Here is an 18,883-nt window from a genome sequence, read left to right as displayed (position 1 = left end):
GGCTGGGTCCTGTACATAATGAGATGCACATTCACTCAAACTCATATACATAGCCCAGCTCAACATTCTTTCAACTAACCCAGCAGTGCTATATGACATTCATAGACTCTGCTTTTCCCCGGCCCAATATAGTACTTTTCCTTTTGTCTTCACAATGCGGAGGAGAGTGGTGTGGTTAACAGGCAAAAATGTTAGTTTTATCTAAGAGTTCACGAGAAAAGCTTTTAGTAAACAGTAAATCTTTAAAGGGCTGAGGTCAGTCAGACTAACACCATTGTATATAAGCTCTAAGGACCAGATGACTTCTTTGACAAGTCCGGCCTTGAGAGGGATGCAGAATGTGGGGGACTGTAGTGGCAATCCCAAGAAAAAAATATGCCAGGTCTGCCACAATTGCACCTGCTAACTCAGAAAACGGCACACTATAACAGAAACTCTGTCATCCTTTAAGAATTTGTTCCCACTGTACTGGTCAGCTGTGTGGGTACAGAGGCGGCCAGGAACTCTAATGCCACCAGTGGTGCTGGTCTAGTCCAGACCCTCTACTCCCTGTAGCTACATCAAAGCTGTCCCTATCTAGGGACTCTAGGGAAAGGAGAAACTTCCTGTGCCTCCATACAGGCCCAGACACAAAATGGCTCTAATTTTTTACTCTGTGTTCATCCCAATCAACAGAGAGCTCTGTACAACATCCTAAAATGTAAATTACCCATGAAAATGCCCAAATAAGCATGTTCGCAAGCAGCAGTAGATAAAACAATTCATGGTTTACAGTAATTAGTTTGTCAGGTGGTGCTTTCATTGTAGGGGCATGATGCAGTTGCTTGGGGTTGGGTAGTTCTTTTCTGTGTAGGATGCCAGCTACTAATGTATACAAAGACCTGGCTAAGAACCAGAACATGCATTGCAAAATGAAAGACACGTTTTGTAGCTAGTTCTGTTTCTGTACATTCTGATTACACCTTGCGTGTCTCTCATGTTCCTGACAAACAATCATCAAACCTTTAGCTTGGTGATTAGTCCCTATTGTACATCAGACACAAACAGAATGCAGATACCTCATGGATCTCTCACTGAGTTGCAAGTAGCTACTTGTATCATCAGGATTGTCCTCATCGTTAACTAGCTGGGACCAGCTGCCTGTGCTTTCATCGCTGCTGTTGAGAGGATTCGGAAAGTCTTCAGCTGTTTTTGTTTCCACCATGATTTCAGCATCTGGTTTGCTTCTAGTATCAACACTGCAAGAAAAGGCATTATTGATATGGTAAGTGAAAAAATGTAGGCGTTTAAACTAGAGTCTCCGACCTTCACGCAGTGGAGAGCTTGATTTCCAAAGAGCCAAATAGCAGCAGGACACTTTAGTCAGCTTCAAGTTTTGTATTACAATTTCTGGCTGTGCTATAGTGGGGATACTTGTGGGGACTGATTCATTTCCCATTCACTGTAAATCTAGGGCAAATCCACTGAAGTCAACAAAGGATGGCCATACTGGGTCAGACCAAAGGTACATCTAACCCAGTATCCTGTCTTCTGACAGTGGCCAATGCCAGGTGCCCAGAGGGAACGAACAGAACAGGTAATCATCAAGTGATCCATCGCTTCTTGCTCATTCCCAGCTTCTGGCAAACAGAGGTTAGGGACACCATCCTGGCTAATAGCCATTGATGGACCTATCCTCCTCCATGAATTTATCACTGTAATGTTCAGCAGTAAAAATGGTGCAGGATCAGAATCTAGACCATTTCATGTTACACAAAATCCAGTTAAATATCTGGTCTAAGATTCTCTTTAAAATGGCTTTTATTATATAAAAACAAAAAAAATGAGGCTTTCCATTATTTTGGGAATGCCATATCACATAAATGTTAAAACTGCCAAATTATGGGCCTGTATCATGATTTAATTGCAATTGGATGTTTAAACCCACACATGTAAAAATATGTCCTTTGGCTGGGTAGGGATTGGGAAAGAGGTTTCAGATAAAATCCACTCCAGGCATCACCTGAGGAAAGGGACTCATCTCTTTGTATGCCCTTAGAATACAATAATTCTTAGCAATTATATGGGACAGCACTTTATGTTTGTACAGTGGTCTGAAAATATAAACAAATTAATCCTGTTATCAATAAGTATTTTAAGGATGCTTATTCTCTTTGTATTTCCAGTTTCATAACAGAGGTGTTAAATTTCTTAAAGTGCAACAGTAAAAAATAAATTGTGTTAGACATCAAAAAGTATTAAAAACAAGATACATATCTGAGTCAAATAAAAATCCCTGAAAAGAAGTGTAGTGCACGCATGATAAAAAAAAACACTATAACATATTTAGAAGTGAAACATACCAAATTTATGCTCAAATGTGGGTCCCATTTCATCTTAAATGTCTCTGGAGGACCTCTAATTGGAAAAGGCATATGTTCGTATGTGATACACGCATTCTTTCCCTAGTCCATTCTGCCACTGAAAATACAGGTGCTTTGTGCAAAGCCATCTCATACGCATTCTAGCTACTGACTGTGCTACTCCCCAAAGTTCTCTTTCATGTTTAATGAAAAAGTGTCTGAATTATTTACAATGCAAACATCCTGCTTAAAAAACTCAAAATGCAGCCAGCAAATTTTCAATAGCCGCCAAATTTTGGTCAACAGCTATTTCAAAATGACATGCAAAAATCTAACATTCAACCTTTAAGGCAACATTAAATCTATTCCTAGGAAATGAAAAGAGGAAATAAAATAAACAATAGCACCTTTCATCATGAAGGATTACAAAGTGCTTCCCTAACTATTTATTCACGCTACCATTGAAATCCAGCTATCTTTTGGTTGGACAGATGGGGTGACGGCACAACAGAAAGTAAGAGGACATTTTTCCCAAGGATGCTGTGTCAGATCCTTATTCTCAAAGTGCAGCTGTACTCTGAAACATGTCTTTGAAATGCTGCACCTTACAGAGCTGCTCCATGTGTGTATCCAGTCATATATCTCCATACTTTAAACATGCTTTTACTCCTTGTATTCCTGCTAGCACTGCAGAGCCAACAGAATGTAGGAAGAGTGAGCTGGGTAGTATTCTGGTTTATGCATCAATAAATTAATTATAAGGCAAAGATTTGGCCCTCACTTGCATAAGCATAATGCCACTGAAGACTATGTGGTTGCACAAGCCACTGTGAATATGTCCACACTGCATCTGGGATCAAGCCTCCCAGTCTGGGTCCACAGACTTGTGCTAGCAGGGCTCATGCTAGTGCACTAAAAATAGCTGCATAGACATAGCAGCTCGGTTGGAGCGTGGGCTCTTAAGCTTGGGCTGAGGGGGGTGGACTTGAGAGCCTGAGCTCCAGCATCTGCAAAGTTACAGTAGAACCTCAGAGTTAGGAACACCTCAGGAATGGAGGTGGTTCATAACTCTGAACAAAACGTTATGGTGGTTCTTTCAAAAGTTTACAACTGAACAATGACTTAATACAGCTTTGAAACTTTACTGTGCAGAAGAAAAATGTTGCTTTTAACCCTCTTAATTTAAATGAAACAAGCAGAGAAAGTTTCTTTACCTTGTCAAATCGTTTTTTAAACTTTCCCCTTTTTAAAAAAATAGTTTACATTTAACACAGCACTGTATAGTATTTGCTTTTTTTATTGGTCTCAGCTGCTGCTGATTGTGTATGTCCAGTTCCAAGTGAGGTGTGTGGTTGACGAGTCAGTTCATAACTCTGAGGTTCTACTGTAGTTATTTTTAGCGCTCTAGTGCGAGCCCCACCACGGCGAGTCTGTAGGCCCAGGCAAGGAGGCTTGCTCCCAGAGGCAGTGTAGACATACCCTGGAGGACTAATTAGGCATGAAGGACTTTTTTTTTTTTGGTGATTGTACATGAGATGGAATGAACGCAGCTTGACTCTCTGAACCTAAATTGAGCTTGGAGCACTGGTGATTAGGAAAAAATGTTTTTACTTAAAACTCTGCACACTTGATGTGGAGTTCCTAAGGAACAATAATGTGGACCCCCACAATGACATTTTTAGGGACTCACTTTTCTGAGCAGAACTGAACTTTAAGAGAATTGCCCTGGGCACTGTGGTATCTACTCTACATGGAGACTCTGTTTTATAAGGACCGTAAAAGAGACCTCAAATGAATGCATGATAAGAAAGAGCTAATGAAACGGCTACAAGAACTGAATTACAATTAACCCAAGGTGAAACAGTAGCTTTCTGGGTTTATAAAGTGTTTCATTTTCTTTTAGAGCCATTAACCAATTAGATACTGCAAGTGCAATTTCCCAGCCTGACCAGTCTTTCCATGTGGTCCTGATCCTCACACACAGAAAGTCGTTTAGAATCACTAGGAGTTTTCTGTGTGGATCAGCATTGGGACCAATGTATTCCCTACACAGGAGCTCCCTACCACCCCCAGCTTCTCATATGTTACATTTCTCTTCCAACTATTTTCTCTCTCCATTGCTGTATTAACTAACCAAAAGTGAAACAAGATATTGTTAAAGAGTTATATCAAGTGCTAAATGTTAGCGAAACAATGACATTCTTTTAGCTGCTTTTAAACAAAATAGAAGTAGACTTGAAAGAGGAATACTTCAGTAATATAACCTCAGCTTTTCTTTCATTTCCTTTTGCAGAGGGTCATTCAAGGTCTGTATTGTACAGCTTGTATTTCTTGGCAACGAGAACATGCTACTCGGTGTTCTGGTGGGGTATCTGGGCTGAAATGTGTGTATCAAGCGGTTACTGAACCACACTGTTTCATCAGTACCACGACAGTCCATTTCACATGGCCACATCAAGAACTGTTCACCAAAGGCACAGATGAACCAGGGCATATTTGTCTGACTACAGCAGATAAGTCAACTCATCATTCAATTCACCTACCAACATGTAAACTTTCTGCACACAAACGGAATTCACCCCCAAGCATATGTAAAGTGTGCAGATGCATACAGCTTTGCTCTGTCATCTTCCTTTCCCCAGCTCCAGTGGTATCTTCTCCCCACCCACTCTACATACCAAGAAAGAATAATATGGGGCCCACCTGCCTGTGTGGTGAGCTCTGCATGACCGACCTCTGCATCTCTATGCTTTGGAAGCTTACCGATCTCCTCTGCCCACAGTGACAAGGAGTGAAATTCTGGCCTCACTGAAGTCAATGGGAATTTTTTCATCGACTTCAATGGATCCAGGATTTCAGTCAAGGTCTCTTATTCCTTTCTCCATTAACAAGTCCTGTTACAAACACAGATGAGCTACATAAGTCACAAAATTCCCACATCTGTCTTCATGGAGAACCTTACAAAACTCAGGTTTGGTCCTGAGGAAAGAGCAAACAGTATCTTTAACCACATCAGAAGCAGGCACACATTTGCTGAGTGGATTGTCCACCAAGATATTCATAATAGTTCAGTGTCTAGTGCTTTAAATCCCTATACTGTACAGAAGGAGCAGTTCAGATAGAGTTGGTCAAAACATAGGATTACCCATTGCAGAAAACTGGGTGTTAAAACTCTATAACAATAAATATGTAATTATATTCAACCAGACCCTGAATTTACTCCCTCTGAAGTTAATCTCCAAAACTACAGGCTTCTGGGTATTCTGAGTTTCCTGAAATCCAGAGCCAATTCAGTGGATGAAAATCCTCTCTATTCAGCAACTCTTGAGCACCTAATTCATCCTTCAGTTGTTATGTCAAGTTACATCAAGACAGCCTTGCAAAATTCTACTGACTCATATGAGTGACTAACTCTTATCTTTTGTTTCTGGACAGGCAAGAAAATAATTAGGTCTTCCACTGTAAGACTTTATTTAGGGCCAAGTTTGCAAAAACCAGGTTTCAAGTTGTGCTTTTGCAAACTATGCAGTGGTAACTGAGTGAGTGCAACCCACATTTGCACACTGTCTCCACTCCTGCCACAGAATCACCTGTTTGTGTAGGCAGTTACTGGTAAAAGTATACAGCTGCTTTATTGCCAGTGGAAATTAGGATCAACACACACTAAAATTAGGCTCTCTACCTTTGGATTGTGCTACAAGATAGCAGGACTTGTGTTTTTCCTAAACCAAGACAGAAGCAGATTTAGCATTCTTCAATAGAGGAAAAACCATGCTTTGAACCAAAGAAGCCAAGCTTTTCATTTCACTACAGAAGAGCTGCAGCTCAATGAGGCCTGTTTCCTGCTCAAGGTTTGCCAAGATACCCATCCCTACAGATGTAATCACAGAGCTGACTATCTAGTTGTAAGAGGTCTAATTCTTCTTTCCAGGCACACAAGTAACTAGTTATGTGAATGAACAGAACAGACAGTTCAAGGCCAAATTCTGCTGTCTTTGCTTTTACAAAAGCAGCATTAGTTTAAGCCTAGGTGTTAGCCAGCTGTGCATGCCCACATGGTTACCTGTGAAGATGATTTTTGCCAAGGCAGGATTAATCGGTACAAGAGAGAAGGCAGAGTGGCATCAGGTGAACCAATAAGGTCCACACCAAAACACACATTCCTAGATCTGGCCTTGTCTGTGACTCAAAACATAGAGGACATGGACAATGTCAACTCTATGGGTCTGGAGGGCAGTGCAAACCAGGCTGAAATAGTTTAAGCCTTTTACTCCCTCCCACCTTCGGTTTTCAGACGTAAACCATTTCACAGTCAGAGTTCAGCTCTATGTGTCCTGTGGTGTTAGAAGCGCACCTCAGTAATATAATTACTGTCCTTGTACACACAGGTCTTTTTTGGCAATTAATAGTATTTCAATTTGTTTCCCTCATTAGGTGGCTGTAATAGGAAATTAACTCCAATATATTTGAAAAAGCTAAGTTCCTCCCACCAGACCCCTCCCGGAAACCACTGTATACTGTTAAAGTTTAAAAACAAAGCAGTGTCTTGACTTGTCTTTTTCTGTCACTTACCTGGTATTTATCAGGGAGCTTGAAACCATGTGCTTCCCAGAATATGCTGCTGGAGGTTTTTCTTTATTCAGATGCTCCTTTGTTTCCCCAGCGGGGATGATACTAGAAGTTAAGGGCTCTAAGTCTTTATTCAGCTCTTCTCTTTGATCAGTTTCTATCTGAATCAAAGGCACTTCCCTCAGGAAAGCAGAAGAGCCTACATGGCTTCCCTGGAGGGATCCATGGGTTGTGAGTTGTTCTTTTTTCCCATCTAAATTTATTCTGTCCCTTGTGGGTTTAGACTGACTTTGAGTCACACTTGGGAGAGATCTGCCTTTTGCTACATGTTCCTGGTTTGTATAGTCAAAGGAATCTTGATGGATGACAATTAACGTTTTCCCACTTTCAACAATATTTGCAGCCAGTCTGTTTGCATATTGTTCTACATGCAGTGGGGAATCACTGGGGAATTGATCAGCATCTGTAACCTCTGCCTCATCCCCTATAATCTTGTTCTTACGCATTAGAGATTCAATTGAGCTTGCCCATGTCTCATGAATCAGCATGTCTGTCACCTGGTCAGTCCTACATCTTTGGTATAGGCATGAGTCTGACTTGCAAAGACCTGAAGAAGACACAGTGCTGACCTGCTGTACACTTAAGGAATCCTGGTGGCTGTTGTGAGCAAAGCCATCTAAAGATTTTGCTTTAACTGGTGCATTCACTGTTAGCCTGGAACCTGATGATCTGCTGTCAGGCATAGAGGATTGTCTAAAACAAAACAGTGATCGTGGAGAAGGTGGTAACAAGCTTCCACTCCACTCCTTTGAACTCCGGATGGAAGAAGCGTCATCTTTATTTTCCTTTTCTATTTCCCTTAGCATATACCTATAAAACTCTTCTGTGATGCTTTCTGTGCTAGACTGTTTGGATGGGCAGCTTGGTCTCACATTGAGGTGGCCGTTTTTCCTGGATACCTGTTGCAAGGCAGAAGTTAGAATGCTGCTTGCATTTTTTCCTGCATAGTAGTCCAGTAATAAATCAAACCCTCTCCCTTCATTTTCCATCTGGTTCACCATAAATCTTGAAAATTCATCTGTAATACTTTCACAACTAGACTGCTTAGAGACAGAACTAGTCTGGCTTCCTGGCTGACTTAAAATATTAATTGGGCCCAAAGTATTTATAGACCTTTTGGAATCTGAATCCTCTTCTGGTATGCTCTCACAGCTGGACCCCTTGGCACGGCCCCATCTTTCACAGTGCAATCTGTTTCTGGGATGGTTTGGACCCTGCCAGACATTATCAACCATGGATAGCTCGGTTAGGTTCATAATTTTAGCAGCCACTTCATTTGCAAAGATACTGACAGACTCTGGAGTATCTTCAAGGTTGATGGATTCATCCACTACTCTGTTCATCAGTCTTTCCTTTAGTTCTGGATGCTCATCTGTTTTCCTTTTGATCTCACTCAGTCTAGGTGGCCTGTGCTTCCTAACAACTGAGCCATTCGGCTGCGATTCCTTCTTCCTTTTAATAGTTCTGCATGATAAACTCTGGGTCACCAGATATTCATTTCCTCTTTTCCATGCACAGAACCAGGGTTGCTTACCATTTGAGTTTTCAAGACAAATGGCAGCTATTTCTGTTGCCATGGAGACCACGGTTTCTGCTAATTCTTCTGCAAAATCTGTTACACAGTATGTATCCCTTGGATGTTTTACCTGTAGCACAGGCTGAGACGGAAGCAAGATGTGATTACCTAATAAAGACACACTAACTTGGACTTCATTATTTAGCACAGTATCACACTTATGTTTGCTCTGGTTTTCTGTGTTCACAATGACATCAGAAGATAACTGCTCTTGAAAACCATGTCTGCATTCATTGACTGTAAGTGTGTTTTCTCTGTCTGAAAAAGACCTGAGGTCAGTCTTGCTTTGATATGGGGATCTGTAGCAATCTCTTGTGGCTCTTTTCAGATATCTTTTCTTGGGGGATGTTTTGGCAACCAGTGAGTTATGCCCACTGACACTACACAGCAGGTCTGAATGCAGCGTGGCACTTTCCATGGTATTTGGCACACCTTCCTCCTTATCTTTCTTTGTATTTGTCAAATTTACAAGATCTTTGCCAGCATTAGCACTGTAAAAAGTACTAAGTGGTTCACTGGTGTGATCTGGGGCTTGCTGTGATGGTTGAGTAGCTGTTGTCTGTGTTGCGTGGCTTTCTGTTTCTGTTACCCTCCATCTGTCTTTGTCCTCAGAGAAGAGAAGTGAACACTCACCAACCTGTGCAATCTCTCTCATCTTCTTGCAAGTGAAATATATCACATTAAAAAGCAGTTCATTGGCAGTCTCCATAAACATGTCGTGTGTACTGAAGTCTGAGTTATTGTCTGAACCAGGATGTAGCTGTCTTTTCTTCCTAACTTCTTCCATAGAATGCCGCAGAATAACATTTGATACATTTTGTGCGAGTTCATCGCAAATTACTTCATCTAAGGGTGAAATCCGAGGCCTTGTTGCTGTTTCAATAATTCTTCCATTTATGGACTCAATAAAGTCCCCTACATTTCTGTATATATTGGGCTTTGTCAAAATCATGGATGCCTCTTTGAGCAATGCCTCTGCAATGCTCTTGTTCAACTTCTCCATGCTGCTTCCTATGGCTATACTACAATGAAGGGTAATAGCTGCAGAAGTCTCAGCTGCCGATAAGAGTCCACTTGAAGTTGCAGGGTATTTATCTTCCTTTGTTTCACCAAGACCACAGACTGCTACAGCACTTGCTACTTGAGTCATACCACACAAAGCAGATGGAAATGAATATTCTGTATCTGCACAGTTATCAAGTACTCGTGAAGATTTTATCTGTTCCTCTTCATTATCAACTGTTTTGGTTTTAGAGTCTGTGGCTTCTTGTTCTCTTTTGAGTCTTTCTGCAGTGTGGGGGCTTGAAATGGTTCCAATAACTGTGGCTGCACAAGCCAAAGCTACTTCCAGTGTACTCTGGGTGTGTCCTCTGGACTTCTCTTCCTGCACGTAATCTGAAATTTCAGCAGAACTCTCTGATTCAGACCAATGGCACAGATTTGGGAAACCAGACCCAGGCCATTCTGATGTATTTTCACAGCTGTCTGGACTTTGAACTATGACAATTTTTGGAAGTTCATTCCATGATTGGGAAGTTATGTCTTCTGTTGTACAAGTTGCTGAACTTAAGGAGTTTCCTACAGAGATGCTAATAGCAGCCTCCTTGGTAAAAGTGGGTTGAGATTGGGACAATCTAATAAATGCATCTTGCAGAACAGACTCTGCTAAATTTGTAGCATATTGACCTGTCGTTGCTTGCTCATTTTGCAAAGGAAGATGAGGTTTCCTTTCACCCGTATGCTCCTCTGTGTCTAGCTTATTGTTTTGTTTTGCTATTGTGACACACTGAGAAGCTCGTTCTTCCTTAGCCATTCTGGTCAAAGATACACCTTCTGAAGTGCATACTGGATAGGAATTTTCAGTCTTATCTGTAAGGGATCTTTCCAGGCTATTCGTATTAGGGGATGACCTAACTCTTCCAGCTAAATCATTCTTCCACTGTAGTTGCTGGATGGACTTATCCACAGTTTGTAAGATGCTGTCTTCAGCCACAATATTCAGTGCGTCTTCTGAATCAGCAGAGTTTTTAGCAGAAGCTAAGTTTTCTTTATTAAAGCAGTTGTCATCAAGGGCAAATGGCAGCGTGGTCTTCCTATAATGTAGGTGCTCAAGTCCCTTTCCTTTATGCTTTCTGATATCTGATGCAGGTTCTGTGACATGTACATTTTCATGACCTGTACAAATAAAAATGACACATTAGCCTTTAGATAACCAGCTGTCATTTTCTAAAAGGTGATTGTATTAAAGTAATGTGTTGTACTGTACAATTAGCATACAAATACCATGTTCCCTATCTTTTGAGCAAAGATTTTAAAAAAATAAATGATTTTTATCTCTCCAATTATCCCTCTTCTATACTGCAATTAAATGTATGCATGAATTAATGTCAAGTGCAATTTATATGAGCATTACCCGAAGTATTTTGCAGTACTTAACAATAACAAACTTATGGTCAGTTACATTGCTTTTACCATTTTTATATTCATCAGCCTCATTCTCATCTTCAAGGTGCTCAGATGCTGTGAGAAAATCTTCTTCTATTGAGGACACTGAACAGTTTGTATCATCCTCAGGCTTTAAGATATTAGTTTCTATCTGCAGCTGTCTCTCCTGCACAAGCTCCAGTCCAATCAGAAACTTGTTTATTTCAAAGATGATGCAGCCTATGCTGTTTTTTCTGTTCCCCCTTGCACACTGAACCAAACATACATCTGCCAGCCAAGGACACTAGAGGGGAAAATAATATCAAACAGTTATTTAATTGAAAATGATTTTTTTCCCTTTTCCCCTTATAATTATACAGGAACAGTCTGTTGTAAAGAAGCAATAAAATTTGTGAATTAGATGTTTTCAACATACTGTGCAGTTACATTTATGCCAAATATGAGACTGTTTGACATGACATTTTCAGTTACAAAAGTGTTTTACGTAAATCGGGTGTAAGAAAGCACTCTGCTGTAGTCCGACTACTTTTTTTTTTAAAGTTACCAAATCGCTTACCCTTAATTCAGTTTCTTGTCCTTTTAATGACATATTGTTCTACTTGCCTTTGGCTCTGTCGAAGTTGGCAACCCTCTCCATTATTAACATATACGTGTTTCTGAATGTTATTAAGCTATTTAAGGAATGGTTTGCGTAGGTTCTGCATTCTTCTTCAAGACCATTTCTACTGTGATGCGTATAACAAATCAGCCTTGTGGATGACTAGTTTGCAAGGCAGTTAGGGATGGGGCTATTTACCTATTATAATATTAAAATACAATATTTTAAAACTGTATATACTCTGTATTCCTTTCCTTTAGCCTTGTGCCTGTGCAAAGCACCATTATTAATTATTTATCTTACACTAGCACCTAGGGACCCCAAATAAGATTTGTTAAGTGCTACATAGTAAGAGACAGTGAAGAGCTTTACCATGGAAGCCAAAGACAAGGGATGGGAGAAAGAAAGTACAGTGGGAAACTAAGACCCAGAGAGATTAAGGCCCAGATCCTCATAGATATTTAGATGCCTAATGGGAGCTAAGTGCCAAAATAACGTTGAGGCCTGGGTCTAACTAACTTGCTCCAGGTCATATACAGAGTTTGTGGCAGAGCTAAAATGTGGAGCCAGCTCTCAAGTCCCCATCCACATGCCTTAACGACAAGACCCTCCGTCCTCTCTTTTGACTTCAGTTGGAGTGAATTATTCATGTGAGTGAAGGAGTCAGCCTGTGTAGCTCTGATTGCAGGAGTGGGACCTTAGACTGAAAGCTCTTCAGAGCTGTATCTGTGTCTTTCTATGGGTTTGTACAGAACATTACTGCCCTGTCCTGACTCGCCTTTGGGTGCCACTGTAAGATAAGTATCTAAGTGCAAAAGTCTTGGGATTAGTGTTATACTGTAACAGCACATTTAACTGGTCTGTTTTCCCCTTCGAGCTACACAATATGTTTGAGTGGAAAAACTGCATGAATAAATTTGTTAGCACCTGAGAGGGCACAAGATTGACAGGCTTTGAGATTACTTGTCGCTAAGAAGCTACCATTGAATTCTGATTTAGTACAAAGAGTACTATGAAAAAATGCAAAATAATAAAGTAACGTGAAACAGTGAATGAGAGTCAATTTGTATTACTTCAAAATATAAAAATATGAAGAAAAGACGTATGTATTACTTCATTAGGACGCTGTCAGCTTTGATTGAAAATGTAAGTTTTAGATTGAAAATGTAATACGTTTTCCTGAAATTTACACAGCAAAAAAATCAGTAAAACCAGGTGTATGTTTAGATATAAACATTCCTCTGCAAATGTCCCAGTACACAATTTGCAGTGTTACATTAGTGTTTAAGGTTTCAGAGTGGTAGCCATGTTAGTCTGTATCAGCAAAAAGAACGAGGAGTACTTGTGGCACCTTAGAGACTAACAAATTTATTTGGGCATAAGCTTTCATGGGCTAAAACACTTCAGCCTCCCTGGACACTCAATTACAGACCTAAAAGTCACAATTCTTCAACAAAAAAAACTTCAAAAATAGACTCCAATGAGAAACTGCAGAACTGGAATTAATTTGCAAACTGGACACCATTAAATTAGGCTTGAATAAAGACTGGGATTGGATGGGTCATTACACAAAGTAAAACTATTTCCCCATGCTAATTTTTCTCCAACTGTTACTCACACCTTCTTGTCAACTGTTTGAAATGGGCCATCCTGATTATCACTACAAAAGTTTTTTTTCCTCCTGCTGAGACTAGCCCACCTTGATTGATTAGACTCATTAGAATTGGTATGGCAACCCCCATTTTTTTCATGTTCTCTGTGTGTGTGTGTGTGTGTATATATATCTTCCTACTGTATTTTCCACTGCATGCATCCGATGAAGTGGGTTTTAGCCCACAAAAGCTTATGCCCAAATAAATTTGTTAGTCTCTAAGGTGCCACAAGTACTCCTCATTCTTTTTATTAGTGTTTAAGGGTCAGGAAATGAAACAGACTAGAACCAAAGTGAAAATGAGGTAGGGGTGTGTGTGTGTGAATTTAATGCATGTGAAAAGAATGACATCCCTGAAATTCTTTTTCTAGATAGACAAATATGACAAGGACCGAATTAGCACAATGCTTCCTGATGCCAATGCTATTTCACCTCATCCTGACACGGAGAGAGCACCTCTCAGGTGAGAAGTTTAGGTCAGCTTCCATTTCTGTTTCAGTCCTGACCTCCCAGCAAGAGAGCTGTGTTTTTTTGTGATATGAACACTTGTTTACTGGGATCCTGAAGAATGGATTGAGATCACCAAACTCACAGGCCGTCAAACAGACATCAGATCTCCTGTGCCTTCCGGAGCAACTATGAAGTGGTGTGGCTGTTCATTGCTCCTTACTGGTGCAATGGAGCTCTTTGGTACTTAAAATGCACCATGCCGTTATTTATGTTTTTTAAATGCAGCCATTAGGTATAAATAGCAAGTAACCTCAATAAACAACCAATTTTGTCTTTAAAAAGTAGCACATTAGTAGGACATAAAATGCAATGATCTTCGTAACAGAGATTACAGGGCACTCTCACAAAGATTTATGTGCACAAATTAATTTCACAGGGGTGCACAGGCCCTGCTGATCATTGCTAGTGAAGATAACCTGTTCTGATTTTAATCTTACTTAGACAGGCTTTACACCTGCTGTGTAGCTCTATGGATTTAAGGAAGTTGCTCCTGATTTACACATGGATAAATGAGATCAGAATCAGGCCCAATAAACAGAGCTATTTTCATCCTTTCCCCTTGGCACAGGTATGAATGTAAAGGCACAAAGTCTTATGAGAATAACACAGAGCCACAAAAAATTTGTCACTCTAATAAGTAGCTACACTTTTAAAATCTATGTTTAAAAATTGTTTGAATTTACCATTTAACATTTGCTTCCTATCTATATGTGGTGCTGGAAGTTGAGAATTCTTGGCATGCAACTCATTGCTGCCATTGGAGCATTCCAGAGCCATCAGAGTGAAGGGGTTGGATGCTAATCTTTACTTTTGTATCTTAGTTGGAGAAAGTAATCAATTAGTTTTACTGTTGCAGAATAAAGCAGGGGACGAGCGTTGACGGGGTTAATAGCTCTCAGGCTCTTCCATTCTGCAATTAAATGTACCCACAGGTAAATGAATTCCCGAGACAATTTAGCCCAAGGGATATTAAAGCACCATCATGAATTCCTTTCAAAGGTGCCTAATGAGGCCAGTATGGCCGGGGATGGAGACAGGGAGGATTGCTAGAGCAGGCTGGCCAGTGGGAAGGAGGAGCAAGACCTTACTTAAAAGGGAATCTGCAGCAGCTCTGCCCTAACGCCCCACCCTCCCCCTCACCCCCATGAATCCAAAGCATTAAATCCTCTCCCCTGCCTGTCCATGCTGCCCTGACTGTCTCTGGAAGCAGGATCCTGAATGAGCTATGCCACCATTGGCTGCTTTCTCAGGATGCTGCACAGAAGTAGCTATTGGGGTCCTGAATGAGAGTTTGAGTGAATATGCTTACGGCAGTATTAACTCTCACCTAGATAGCCATAGGATCTGGAGGGGAACAGGCTGATCCCTGGCTTCACCCCTTCCTATCTCAGCTCAGCCCCCAATTCCCCCCTGATTTGGGCTTTTAACTATGTAGCTGCATAAATGGTGTTTAAACAGCTAAGCTTGTTCTTTTTATGTGTACATACCTGTGTAGTTCTCAAGCCAGCACTTGGCTCTGTGCTTGCAGCTTCTTTTCTTTCAGATTGCATACACTACCCTTGATGGCTGCGATGTGTTCCTAAAGATAAATGAATAGTGCCTACCTGAGAAACTTCAAAATCAGCCTGAAGGTTTCCTGAAGTTAATCCACTCAGCAGGACTATTTCGTTTTCTTTTGGTGGTTGTACATTCATAGAGCTGATAAGTTTTGGGAGATTTGGAGAGACACTCATCAATCTCTGCAATAAGAAAATTATGGCTGAGATAACACCACTTTACTTCACCCCGGTCAGAGTTACCCTGTTGCATCCGTAAACATTTAAAGGACACTTGGTAGGCATTCCTTTTAAATGCATTTTAAAAATGAACTCAATTCTCAGAACATACCGGAACTAGAATTGGCAGCACTGAAAAGGCAGGTCCTCTATTTATGTACCAAACAATTACAGCAGTGGCAGTGCAAATGTCCCCACACTGCCCTAGAAATATGACAGCATTAGGGATCAGAGGTCAGTTCAGTCCCCATGCCCATAAAAAGTCTTGACCTTTGTACTATGAATAGCTCCTGAGTGAACGGGACTACTGTGTACACAGTGTTAATATGTAAAATACAAAAGGATTAAATAATTATTGGTATGGGCTAAATCTTGTAGTTCCTACTCAGGCTTATGATTAACAAGAAATCAAAAGGAGTTTTACTGGAAAAAGATCTGCTGGATTTTGCCCTATGAAATTAATTCCGTTTTAAATCTATATTTACAATGATGTATTCAATACACCGTTTGAATTAAACATCCATTTGTTAGATTTAATATACTCTGTAGATACTTTGGTTTCATAACCTATCATTTGTGATGTGAAAACAGAGTAACTTTCTATATGGCATGTGTTTTACATATATGCACAGTACATTTGAACAAAGATAAACTACTAATGATGATGATACGTTGCTCTGTTGTTATAATATTTGTATAGCAGTGGCGCCTGGGAGCCCCTGCCATGGATCAGGACCCTGCTGTGCTAGGTGCTGTACAAATGCAGAACAAAATAAGACTCCCTGCCCCAAAGAGCTTACCTAAAGCTCTTAACGTGCTGTATGAACAATAAGTAATTAAACATCACAGTGTCTCTGAGACATGTAACCATTATTATCTCCACTTTATACGTGACCAAGTACAGCACATCAGTGGCATAGCCATGAAAAGAATCCAGAACCTTGACACCCAGTCCTGTGCTTTAACTACAAGACAGTTCAAAGATACTTCATTTCCCCTCTCTTTATCTTCAAAATGATAAGGTTACAGTACTGACATTTCTCCTTACACTGATTTAAATTAGACTTAATACCAATGGCTGGCTTGGCAAACCTAATTCAGTTACGGGGAACAATCTACTTCTCAGTACATTGATCTGCAGATATGACTAAGTATTAATATTTGATATAAAACTTAAATTCGGTGCTTCAATTCATTTTGACATTTTTAGTCTAGTACAAAAAAAGTACTTGTCTTTTTTTCATGATAATTTTTCTGTTATCGTAGTGTTTTCTCTGTATTTTCTCTTGCTTAAATTACCATATTTATCAGATTACTTAGGCTGGAAAACCATGACATTTTAAATATCTTTTTTTTTTCCCCTTGCTTGGAATCAAAGGGAAAGGTCTGGGAAGAATGTTCTTAAATTTGTAACCAAGAAACCCTTGTAACATATTCTATAGCACAGTATAGACTCTATTTTATAGGTGACAAAAGGATGATTTGAAATGCTAACAGACAGCACCAATATGTAACACATGGCACTGTACAACTTATATAAACATTTTTGTGCCTCACAGTTATGCCAAGATCTTTTATATACTTCTATTAAATATTTTCACTGCACTAGCATGTTGTTTAAATCCATAGTGTCAAAAGTAGATTTTACAGTCATTGTAAATTATACAAAGAAAGGCATACAGACCGATCTTCCTTTTAGAGGCTGTTAGATAATATATAAACTTTCATCTTGGTGGCACATATTTTAAAATGTTCATTAACCACAGAGGAAAAACCACTAATTTCCACTTATACCTAAGAAACATTCAGACTACGTACTGGTTACTCTATTTCTAGAAGGCTAAATCCTGTGGTCTGTCGAAAGGCGACATATGTAAGGCCACATATGTAGGGCCTCTGAGGTAACAGACCTGGCATTTTTCAGTGCATGGGGTATCCCAGATGTGGAGGGGCCATGCAAGGAGAGAGGGAATGTTGCAAAGTAAGGTTCCACTCTCTCTGTACCACTGTACTGGAGGGGCCTGTGGACAGCTTAGGGACATGGCCAGTGAAGGCACCACTATGTAGATCTATGGGTCAAACCCCATGTTGCTGTGAGGAGTCTCCAATGGTGATTTGTGCTTGTGGGAGAGGATTCTAACTTGTGCAGGTGTCAGGATCTGGCCTTTATCAAGGATTTCTTGCTCATTAATCAATCCCCATGACCTGACATAGCATCAGTTCTTTAAAAAAAAATACTGAGGTTGTAAATAAATAAAAAAATAATTTAGTACTTCTGTGGATTCAGTGAAGTTAAACTTTCAATCTGGTATCCACACTTAATCAACTGATTCATCAGAAAAATCCATTTGCCTATGGAAGCTGTATATATTTTTGATGTTTAAGTTTCCACAGCTTGAGGCTATCGACAGCTGCTTGTAGAAAGACTTCCTTCTCGCGAATCACTGGCAGACGGCAATTAGGAAAATAATGTGGCAGTTCTCAACTGAAGTGAGAATGGCCCCAGCAAACAAATTTCAGTATTTCACTGAGGAACACTTTGAGTATGGCCAATAGACCCCCCTCCTTCGATGTGTTCACTTGTCATGTATTTCTGATGCCAGCATGGGATGATGGAGGCAGTAAGGGAAGGTTTAAGCTTCCATTCTGTGGCCCTATATAAAAGCTCATTTTTGTGCCACACTTTCAAAATGTCCCTTCTTCCCATAACCACATGACTTGAGCATTTCAGGAGGATGCACATTTTTGGTTGTATGTCCAGCTGTGCCGCTGGTTTTATGAATTGCTAAAGAGTGTCCTGGTTTTCTGCTCAGTAAATAAGCAGAAATCCAATGAGTCAAATCCTTAGGCCCTTAAACATTTTTTTTAACCAGTCTCTAAAGTCTCCAAAGTCTGGAGTTTGCCTGAATAAGACTGAGCAGCTGAGTAAAACGTAAATAACTGAGTAAAAGGGCCTCAAGATTTGCTTGATGATAGGAGGAAAAGACGTCATGAGACTATTTTATGTACTGCAGTGTCAAGATAAACGACTACAACTACAACACATGTACAAACACTTCTTTTATAAAACCAAGACTTAGCAGAAACTCCACTTACAAAATAGGCATTGTGAATTTAGACCACAAAATTCTAGTAGCTGGCATCCGAGTTGGGCATAAAGCCACACGTGTAGAGCTGTATCCAAATCTGAATTTCAAACACTGTTGTTTGAGGGGTTTCAAATTCAGAGTTTTGATTCGGCCCATATTAAAATGAGTGTCCATTTGTAAAATTTAGATCCATGTTTAGGTTTCAAGCCCTGGCAAAGTTTGAGAGGGGACGAGAGAGAATAGGGCCGAGGAATATGGTTTGGGCCTC

At 40.2% G+C, this 18,883-nt stretch overlaps 1 protein-coding gene across 4 annotated transcripts in view; it reads right to left on the bottom strand.

Annotated features, from left to right (window-relative positions):
• Positions 1-18,883, bottom strand: part of SPHKAP (SPHK1 interactor, AKAP domain containing) — a 90,924-nt gene that overhangs the window by 9,054 nt on the left and 62,987 nt on the right. For all 4 annotated transcript variants that reach the window (XM_074963864.1, XM_074963866.1, XM_074963868.1 and 1 more), the window contains exons 5-8: positions 15,356-15,490; positions 11,020-11,275; positions 6,915-10,722; positions 1,059-1,238 (exon numbers count right to left, since the gene is read on the bottom strand). In XM_074963864.1, coding sequence (XP_074819965.1) covers positions 1,059-1,238; positions 6,915-10,722; positions 11,020-11,275; positions 15,356-15,490 — 4,379 coding nt within the window. The remainder of the gene's footprint in view (positions 1-1,058; positions 1,239-6,914; positions 10,723-11,019; positions 11,276-15,355; positions 15,491-18,883) is intronic.

This window comes from Natator depressus, chromosome 9, assembly GCF_965152275.1.
Source record: "Natator depressus isolate rNatDep1 chromosome 9, rNatDep2.hap1, whole genome shotgun sequence".
Classification (NCBI taxonomy): domain Eukaryota; kingdom Metazoa; phylum Chordata; order Testudines; family Cheloniidae; genus Natator; species Natator depressus.
This window is presented reverse-complemented; position numbering and strand designations above follow the sequence as displayed.